Source organism: Rhinopithecus bieti, unplaced genomic scaffold (genome assembly GCF_001698545.2).
Source record: "Rhinopithecus bieti isolate Rb0 unplaced genomic scaffold, ASM169854v2 scaffold_1887, whole genome shotgun sequence".
In the NCBI taxonomy this organism is placed as follows: domain Eukaryota; kingdom Metazoa; phylum Chordata; class Mammalia; order Primates; family Cercopithecidae; genus Rhinopithecus; species Rhinopithecus bieti.
The window spans coordinates 1399653-1410459 of NW_016803685.1; the positions used below are offsets into that span (position 1 = coordinate 1399653).

The 10807-nt window shown below is 35.9% G+C and overlaps 1 protein-coding gene across 1 annotated transcript in view; it reads left to right on the forward strand.

Moving 5' to 3' along the window:
* Positions 1 to 10807, forward strand: part of DPYD (dihydropyrimidine dehydrogenase) — an 875642-nt gene that overhangs the window by 755162 nt on the left and 109673 nt on the right. The window contains 1 exon segment of the mRNA XM_017850609.1: positions 595 to 774. Coding sequence (XP_017706098.1) covers positions 595 to 774 — 180 coding nt within the window.

The following is a 10807-nucleotide window of genomic DNA, read 5'->3' on the forward strand; positions in this document are numbered from 1 at the left end:
GTTTTTTTTTTTTTTTGGGGGGGGTTTTTTTTTTTTTTTTTTTTTTTTTTTTTTTTTGAGGAAGAGATGAAAGACTTGGGTGACTGGATCATAGTTGACAACAAGGAGAACAATAGCAGATGAGGAGGGAGACAGAGTCAGGGGTAAGTGATGGTCAAGTTAAATGAATGAACAGCAGTCCAGCCTCAGTTTGACCACCTTCAGACATGAGAACTGTCTGCAGGCAGCACATCCCAATGGAGGGACAATGAGAATTTAAATTGTCCTTTATTATGTTGTGCCAAATTTGACTCCTTGAGCCTGACATATAATTATTTAAGGTATACAACTTAATAAATTTTGGAACTTGTATATACCTGTAACACCATTACCATTGCAAGTTTATGAAAATGTTCATTGTCCCTGGAAGTTTCCTTGTGTTCCTTTTCGGTCCATTCCTCCCCACCACCCCCACCTCCAGACAGCAACTGATCCATCATGCCTCAAACAGTGCCTGGGACATAAAATAAATATTGGTTGAATCAAATAAAAGTGAATTTGTTTGGAGAATTATCTCTTGGTTTGACACTTGGTTGACTGCTCCATCTTTTCTAGGTATGCAGTGCCATTCAGAATCAGGATTTCACTGTGATTGAAGACTACTGCACTGGCCTCAAAGCCCTGCTTTATCTGAAAAGTATTGAAGAACTACAAGACTGGGATGGACAGAGTCCAGCTACTGTGAGTCACCAGAAAGGGAAACCAGTTCCACGTATAGCTGAACTCATGGACAAGGTATGTGCTTAAATCTCCTGTGTTATTCCTGAGAATTCAGCCTTGGTCAGTTTCTATTTCAGATCTTATTTACCATCTCACATTCTCACTAACAAAGGAAACACAGTGGCTGGTGGATGTGATTTCCTCAGTGTACTCTTTCTGAAGGAGACTTGATTACAGGCGTATGATGGGTCTGTGAGTTACCTTTTTATAAAACCAATACAACACAAAATTATATAAAAGGAAAAGACTGAAGTTTACAGTGTAAAGTGCCTCCAAATTCTGGCTTACTGTGGTGATGACTGGCATTCTTTACAGTGGGAGTCTGGAGATTTCTTTATGCTTTCTGGAAATTAACCTTTCTGTTTTCAAGACAATCAAATCACTGTAGTCTTGAATAATGTAAGGAAGTTTTTAAAATTAAAATCTAATCAGTATCTTTTGTAACTCCTTCTACTGTGTTGTTAAACCTGGGCTCAAAAGGTTATGTCCCAACTTTCTCACTAACTGCTATTTTCCAAGAAATATACACTCCATTTACATTTTCTATAATACAGTGATTTTAGCAACTCTGCTAAAACAACATTCAGCGTTTTGCCTTTGTATTTCCTTTGTATTATTCTAAATAGACAACCATTGTCAGAAGACATTTCTTGAGCCCTCAGTGAAGGGAGGAAAAAATTATAATTCTTAGTCTTTTCAGCTTGTCACTACATCAATAATTAACTTTAAAAAAAGAGAGGCAGTATAAAAAGATTCTTTAAGGAAGCATTTAATAATTCAAATGAATCTTAACTTGAAGCAGGTCACATGAAAAAGCATGGAAAACAAAAGCCCTGGGTACTCTGCCTTGGATGACTGGGTTAGGGACTCAGAAAGAATAAGAGAAACATCATATAATTGACTTATATTTGGCTAGCTTTAGCAGAAAATATCACTTTCCCTCTGCTAACAGATAGCAAAAAAAAAAAAAAAAAAAAAAAAAAAAAAACCTTCTTCAAGAGTAATGTGTATGATTGCAAGTCCAGTAATGAAAAAAGAAAAGGAGGAAAGAAACAAAATTTTACAATGTGGGTTCCAGGAAAATGTCATGATGAATGACTCCATGAGTGGCAATCAAACAGAAAGACTGTGACATTAATATTTATAATATTGTAATTAGCCAGATAGTGCCTAAGCAGCATTATTAGTGTAACTAATCATATTATCATCAACTGACTCTGCAGTATTCAGACAGTGAATGTTCTTGCCTTTATCAATGACTATCAATACCTAAGGTTGTTTATAACTAAAAAAAATTCACAAATGGCTTTACCTTCATTCAATGTAAATATCTCAAGGAAATTGTCTCTGACATGATAGTTTATGACCATCTATAAAATCATTGTCTCAAATTTGGGTGGTTGCCATGTGAGCTGAAATGTAAGTAGCTGCATTGCACTGTCATGTTTTGTCTTTAAAGGATTTTCACACTCATTTCAAAACTTACATACTCAAATAAAAGATGGGTAATGATGAAGGCACTTGTGTCAATGACATAAATGGAAATTGATTTGGTAATAGTTTGAATCGAGATTCAGACTTTATTTTGTCAAGCTCAGCTTTCATCAAAATTGTAAGTGTAATTTTCAGCATTATCATTTGTTAAAAAAAAAAAGCAAGATTTTCTATGTGATTATATCAGTGATTCATTTCTCAACACTAACTTGAGGAAAAAGCAGATGGTCTGGTAATAGATTTATGCTTCTGGATTCTCCAATGCAGGCTGACATGACTAAAACAATAGATGATTATTCCCTTTAGATTAATATCCCTAATAGTGAATCAAAGTACTCTGGATCTAGGATACAGGTGATTTCCTAATCGTTCTCTCTTAATGTTGCTGCTGCTGTTGTGTGTGTGTGTGTGTGTGTGTGTGTATGTGCGCGTGTGTGTGTGTGTTTGAAAATAACTCATATTGTCCTTTCATTAGCTAAAGAATAGTATGCTGGTCCTCACAGTGTCTGCATACTGTAAGGAGATGAAAGGAAATGTAGACCCTTTGTAGAAAGACACTCTAGAAGTATCTGGCTTCTTTACACAGGAAAATTTTGTTTGGAAAGTACAATTGCTACTCTGATATTCACTCATAGGTCAGGCTACAATAAACCAGAATAGATATTTAGAAGAAACCCATTACAGTGCAGTGTTTGACAATGGAGAGAAAATGAGACTTGGGCTATGGAAACAAGGATTTGGCCAAGTATGTCATGTTATCTTTCAAGTAATTAACATATTAATATGCTCTCCTTATGCTTACCTTACTTATTAACTGATCAAACTGCCATAGCAGGGCTTCTTCAGGTGGCTGTTGAAGGGCAGGTAGTTAGGTTTTAGGAGACTTATGGTGCAAGCCATTTTAATCTGTGCCTGCAAGAAGAGCAAATTCCTGAGAAGAACAGTCATCAGCTTTGGCACAACACAGAGCTATTGATGTCAAACTCTTGGTGCTTGCAAACCATGCAGCATGCTCGTGAGAAATGTAGGTTCCTAGGCCCCACCAGCATTGACCCTGAGTCAGTGGGTCGGAGGTGTGTTGAGAATCTGCGTTTTAACATCGTAAATTCTCATGGAGGGATCCAAAAATCTGCATTGCCGAAAGGAATGAAAAAGAGAATAGCAATAGAAAAGTGAGAGACTGAGAAGTCAGCCATGAGCAGAACACAAGCTTCTCTTGATGGAGAAAGTAAACAATAAATAATTTGGAGTTGGAAAAGAAGTGAAATAAAAGAGGCAGGAGAGGAGTGCCAGAGAAGCATGACACTCGGTTCCGAATGGCCAGAGGTCGGAAATACCCAATGGAGAAACTGCATGTAGGACAGCAGCTATTAGCAAAGAGTAAGACTGCTGGGTTTATGTGAAGCTTCCTTATCAGCTAGACAACTTGGGCAAGTTACTTAATCTCTCTAAACCTTTTTTATAAAACTGTACAATGAAAATAATTACAATACAGTTCCATAATCCCTCATTAACAATTCTGAAATTCAAAAAATGCTGAAACCAAATGGTTTTACATAATTCATTCGGCAGAAAACCTGGCCTGAACTGATGTGAGACTTGCTATAATCTTTATTCCTCTTAGAGAACATTGAAGTGTTTACTACAGAGAGATTAATGTGCTTGATTCCAGATTGTTACCCCACACCTTGCTGGGGCTGGAGAGGGAGTGTTTGTTAAAATTTGGTATATGTACCATTTTACTTTTCTAAAATCCAAAAGATATTTTTAAATCCATACATCTGGCTCCAAAGGTTTTAACTATGGGCTTGTGAAGATTACCAAAATGAAAATATAATTGCAAATATAACTTTATCCAGAAATGCATCTATAGAGTTGGAGGCAATGTATATATTTTAGTGATTTTAGAAAATAAAATATTAGTATTTGGCACTTTTAGTTATGGGAAATAAGAGTTATGTTGACATTCTTGCTAAGAAACATGAAAGAAACTGAACAGTCCAATATTTGAACAGCAAATTTTACAACTGGAATAGCGTGGAAGAAAATGTATTCACTGTTTGGTGCTTGGGATGAGAACAGGACTCCTAAATAGCAGTTGTGAAAGAAAAACAGCAGAGGCCAAAAACTAATGATCACTTGGGATCTGCATGCATTTCTACACACTGTTCCTGACATCTGGAATGGCTTTCCAGTTCTCAAGCATCACTTTCTCTTTGAGCTATGCCCTGACCTTTACAATAGAATTAATGTCTCCTTCTCTTTTTGAACCTTAGTTGTAACCAGTGTCACATTGCAGTCGTATTTTTGTAAGTCCTCTTCGTTTACTAGAAAATAGCCTCACTATTCTTATCCATCTTTGTATGCCAGTTCCCTAGACATGCACTGAACACGGTAATGCCTTAATAAACATTGATTGAAAAGTGAATTAATGACTACATGAATGTTGAGAGAAAAAAGCTTATTGGTAACATTAAGAATTAGTAGTCACTTGACTTACCAAACCATTACTTTTTCCGTTACATCAGAAATGAAAAGAATGTGTAAAGAAACAACCTTTGAACTTAAAGTTCCTTTTTTATGTGTGAGTCTAGTTTGGTAAAAATAACATGGAAAAAGTCAGAATAGAAGGAGTGAGATAGACAGGTGAGCAACCTTTATGCCTTCTTGACTTGGCAAAATATGCCTAGATTATAAGCTTCTTGAGGGCCTAGAACCCAGGCTGTGTGCCAACGCAATGTCTACCATGTAAGAGTAATGGCATGGTAGCTGAATTGAACATATTGATCAATCATTAATATATTTTTAGGATCTACCTTAAATGTCACTTCTTTTGTAAGGCTGTCTATGACCCTCTTCCTTGGCCTCCAGGAAAATCAAATCACTCCTTTTCTTTTTCTTACAGCCCATGGTTCCTATAACTAGTATTGCAAGTACTGCATTTTCTTTTAATTGTATATCTTCTTGTCCATTGCTGCAGGTCATTAGAAGCATTTTGAAAGAAAGATAATATCTTATTCATTCTGGAGTTTTGAAGCACCTAACACAATGCTACATGTTTATAGAATTAAAATGCATGAATTACCTGTTGTGTCCTTATTTAGGAGGAAAAAAGAAAGTCAATGTATAATTAAAATTCCAGCTAGATCCTTTTAAGAATAGCAGCAGTCATTTTAGAAGAAAACAATAAACCTGCCAAATTGCTGTACTTTCAGTAGGTATTAAAAAATGATGAAATACATATTGGTGATATTAATAAATGAACATAATCTGTGCTCATTAAAAGGCTCTCATTAGGTTAAAATCAGAAATGCTGTCATGGTGGTTGTACAGCAACTCTGAAAACAAGGATTTGTTTTGATAGTAGAAACCAAAATTATATCCATATGACCAGATACATCATTCTCAGTTACTGATAAAACAATTCTAAAATTCATATGGAACCAAAAAAGAGTCCAAATAGCCAAAGCAAATTTGACAAAAAGAACAAAGCTGGAGTCATCACATTACCTGACCTCAAATGATACAATTAGGCTGTAGTAACAAAAACAGCATGGTACTGGTATAAAAATAGACATATGGATCAATGGAACAGAATGGAGAACCCAGAAATAAAGCCACATATCTACAGCCAACTGACCTTTGACAAAGTTGACGAAAAGCATACACTAGAACAAGGGCACCTTTTTCAATAAATAGTGCTGGGATGATTGGATTGCCATATGCATAAAAATTGAATTGTACTCCTATCACTAACCATATTTAAAATGCTACCCAAAATCATTCATCAAAGATTTAAATGTAAGATCTGAAACTATAAAATACTAGAAAAAAATGTAAGGAAAACTCTTCTGGGCATTAATCTAGGCAAAATAATTATGACAAAGACCTCAAAGCAAATGCAACAAAACCAAAAATAGACAAATGGGACTTAAAATAAAAAGCCTGTACACAGCAAACGAAATAATTGGGATAACAGAGGGCCTACAGAATGGGAGAAAATATATGCAAACTACATATCCAACAGGGGACTGTCACCCAGAATTTACAAAGAACTCGAACAACTCAACAACAACAAAGAAATAACCCCTATTAAAAAAGTAGGCAAAGGACATGAACAGACATTTTTCAAAAGAAGACAAACCCCATCAAGCATATGAAAACCTGTTCAACATCACTAATCATCAGAGAAATGTAAATTAAAACCACAATGAGATATTATCTTGCACCAGTCAGAATGGCTCTAATTAAACAGTCAAAAAATAACAGATATTGGTGAGGATGTGGGGGGAAAAAAAGGGAATGTTTATACATTTTTGGTGGGAATGTAAATTGGTTTAAGCCATGTGGAAAAGAATATAGAGATTTCTCAAAGGACTAAAAATAAAACTACCATTCAATTCAGCAGTCGCGCTACTGGGTTTATATCCAAAGGAAAAGACATCACTACATCAAAAAGATACTTGCATTCATATGTTTATGGCAGCAGTATTCACTATAGCAAAGATATGGAATAAAGCTAAATGTACGTTGACAGATAATAAAGAAAATGTAGAATACTATTCAGCCATAAAAAAAGAATGAAATAGTGTCTTTTACAGCAACATGGATGGATCTGGAAGCCATTATCTTTTTTTAAATTTTTTAACTTTTTTTTTTTTAATTTATGTATTTGAGACACAGTCTTGCTCTGTCACAGAGACTGAAGTGCAATGGCACGTTCTTGTCTCACTGTAACCCTACCTCTCAGGTTCAAGCGATTCTCTTGCCTCAGCCTCCCGAGTAGCTGGGATTACAGACGCCTGTCACCACGCCCAACTAATTTTTGTATTTTTAGTAGAGACAGGGTTTCTCCATGTTGGCCAGGCTGGTGTCAAGCTGCTGACCTCAAGTGATCCACTCACCTCAGCTTCCCAAAGTTCTGGGCTTACAAGCATGAGCCACTGCGCCCTCTGGAGGCCATTATTTTAAGTGAAACAGCTCAAGAAAAGAAAGTCAAATACTGCATGTTCCCACTTGTGAGTGGAAGCTAATTAATGTGTACACATGCACATAGAGTGTGGAATAATAGTCACTGGAGACTCAAAACGGTGGGAGGGTAGAAGCAGGGTGGAGGATGAGGAATTGGGTAGAAGTAGGATGTGAGATGAGGAATTGCTTAATGGGTACAATGTACATTATTCGTATGATGGTTACACTAAAAGCTCAGACTTCACCACTATGCAATATATCCATGTAACAAAACTGCACTTGTACCCCTTAAATTTATACTGATTAAAAAAAACTGAAATGACACAATTTCATAAAACTATTGTTATATGGTTGTGGTAACATTATATGTAGATATCTATCTATTTTTTTCTTTTCTGGCAAGTTATTCAACACAGAGAATAAAGCAGTGTCCAAAGAAATGGATAAATGTCAACAGCAAGATCCTTACCAAATGCATAATGACAGTCTCACAAGAGGATACTATAATTTCCCATTTACAACTTCAAAAGTTTTGTATCTTCTATGCCACTTATTTTTCCTTATTGAAATATAAATTACATAGAGGGAAAATAAAGAGGTCTTAAATGAACCATTTGACAAGTTGTGACAAACACATATATCCGTGAAATCCTCATCTCTGCCAAAGCATGCAACATTGCCAACACCTCAGAAGATGCTTTGTGCACTTTTCCAGCCATTACCTCTTCCTTTACCACCACCAGACGCAAACACCATCTAGCACCTGTCACCAGAGATTAGTTGGTTCATGTTTTTTAGCATCACATAAATGAAATTCTACAGAATATGTATTTTTTGTGTGTTGCAACTTTCATTCGCTACAATATTGCAGAGATTTTTTCATATTATTGTAGGTATTAGTTTATTTTTGTTGGTAAATAATACGGTATTTTATTAAAATACCACAATTTACTCCAAATTATATTTAGGCTGTTTTCACTTTTTTGGTGTAATGAATATTTTTACTATAAACATACTTGCATAACTCTTTTTGTGAACATGTTTTCATTTCTCCTAGCTAGTACATAGGAGTATAATTTCTCAGTCATAAGGTGGATGCGTAAGTTTTACAAGAAGCTTCCACACAGATGTCCAAAGTGGCTTTACTATTTCACAGTCCTACCAGCTGTGGGTGGGTGTTTGGTTCTTCTGTGTTCCAGCCACCTTTTGATATTCTCAGGCTTTTTAGTTTCAGCTATTCTAGTACGTATGTATTGGTATCTCACTGTGATTTTAATTTTCATCTCCCTAATAAGATGATGTAACACTTCTTTATGTTCTTATTGGCCATCCATATATCTTCCTCTGTGAAGTGTCTATTCAAATATTTTGTCCATTTTTTAATGTTTTAATTGATTTTTAGGAGTTCTTAATGTATTCTGGTTATAAGTCCTTAGATCAGCAAAAAGCATTTGACAAAATCCAAAATCCAAACATAATAATGGCCTTCAGCAATTCATTAATAGAAGGAAACGTCTACAAAAATTCTATAGCTAGTATCATACTTAATGTTGAAAGGATAAATTATTTTCTCTTAAGATCAAGAGCTGGGCAAGAATGTCCATTCTTTCTACTTCTATACTTCTATTCAATATTGTACTAGAAGTCCTAACCAGTGCAATAAGATCATAAAAATAAAGAAATGATATCTAGATTGGAAAAAAATGGGCTTACACTGTCTTTATTTGCAGATGGTAAAATTGTGTGCATAGAAAATCCTAAAGAACCTATAAATACACTATTAAAATAATAAGTGAATTTAACGAAGTTTCATAATACAAAAACAATATACAAAAATAGTTGTATTTTGACTACATGAACAATTGGAACAATGAACTGAAAATTAAAATTCTTAAATGTCATTTACAATGGCATCTAAAAACTATAAAATACTTAGGAACAAATTACAATATATGTAGTATCTGCACTGAAAGAAAAATTGCTTTCACAGCCATGTGAATACATGAAGCCAACAAGCATATGAAAAGAAGCTCAGTGTCACTGATCATTAGAGAAATGCACATAAAACCACATTCAGATACCATCTCTCACCAATCAGAATGACTATTAATAAAAAGTAAAAAAACAATAGATACTGGTGAGGTTGCATAGAAAACAGAATGCTTGTACACTGTCCGTGGGACTGCAAATTAGTTCAACCATTGTGGAAAGCAGTGTGTTGGCTCCTCAAAGAGCTAAAAATAGAACTGCTATTCTACCCAGCAATTCCACTGCTGAATATATACCCAAAGGAACATAAATCATTCTACCATAAAGACACATGAACACGTATGTTTATTGCAGCACTATTCACAATAGCAAAGACGTTAAATCAACCTAAATGGCCATCAGTGACAGATTGGATAAAGAAAATGTGGTACATATACACTATGGAATACTATGCAGCCATAAAAAGGAACGAGATTGTGTCTTTTGTGGGAACATGGATGAAGCTGGAGGCCATTATCTTTTGCAAACTTATGCAGGAACAGAAAATTAACACTGCATGTTCTCACTCATAAGTGGGAGCTAAATAATGAGAATACATGGACACAAAGAGGGGAACAGCAAACACTGGGGCCTACTTGAGGATGGAAGGTGCGAGGAGAGAGAGGATCAGGAAAAAAATAACTACTGGGTACTAGGCTTAATACCTGAGTGACAAAATAGCCTGTGTAGTGAACCCACATGACACAAGTTTACCTTTATTACAAACCTGCATATGTACCCTTGCATCTAAAATAAAAGTTAAGAACTGCTGAAGAAAAATTGAAGAAGACTTAAATCGATGGTAAGATATGTTAAGATGTTATTTCTCCCTGGATTGATCTGTATACACATCATAATCCCAATCAAAATTCCAACATGTATTTTTTAGAAATTGACAAGTTATGCTAAAATTTACACTGGAATTCAGACAAACTAGAATAGCCAAAACAATCTTGAAAAAGGAGAACAAAGTGGAAAGTGGGAGAATTTGTACTATCTGCCTTCAAGATTTTCTATAAATCTACAGTAATCAAGCAAGTGTGTTTGGGTGTCAGGGTAGACAAATAGATCAATGGAATGGATAGAAAGTCCAGAAATAAACCCACACATATACACTAAATTGATTTTTGACAGAGGTGCAAAAGCAATTCAATGGAGAAAAGAAAGCCGTTTCAATAAATAGTACTGGGGCCGGGCGCGGTGGCTCAAGCCTGTAATCCCAGCACTTTGGGAGGCCGAGACGGGCGGATCACGAGGTCAGGAGATCGAGTCCATCCTGGCTAACATGGTGAAACCCCGTCTCTACTAAAAAATACAAAAAACTAGCCGGGCGAGGTGGCGGGCGCCTGTAGTCCCAGCTACGTGGGAGGCTGAGGCAGGAGAATGGCGGGAACCCGGGAGGCGGAGCTTGCAGTGAGCTGAGATCCGGCCACTGCACTCCAGCCTGGGCGACAGAGCGAGACTCTGTCTCAAAAAAAAAAAAAAAGTGTGTTCCTATTAAAATGGTATCAAGTGTTCATTCTTGAGTGAAATGTTTAAGGACTAAATAGGAATC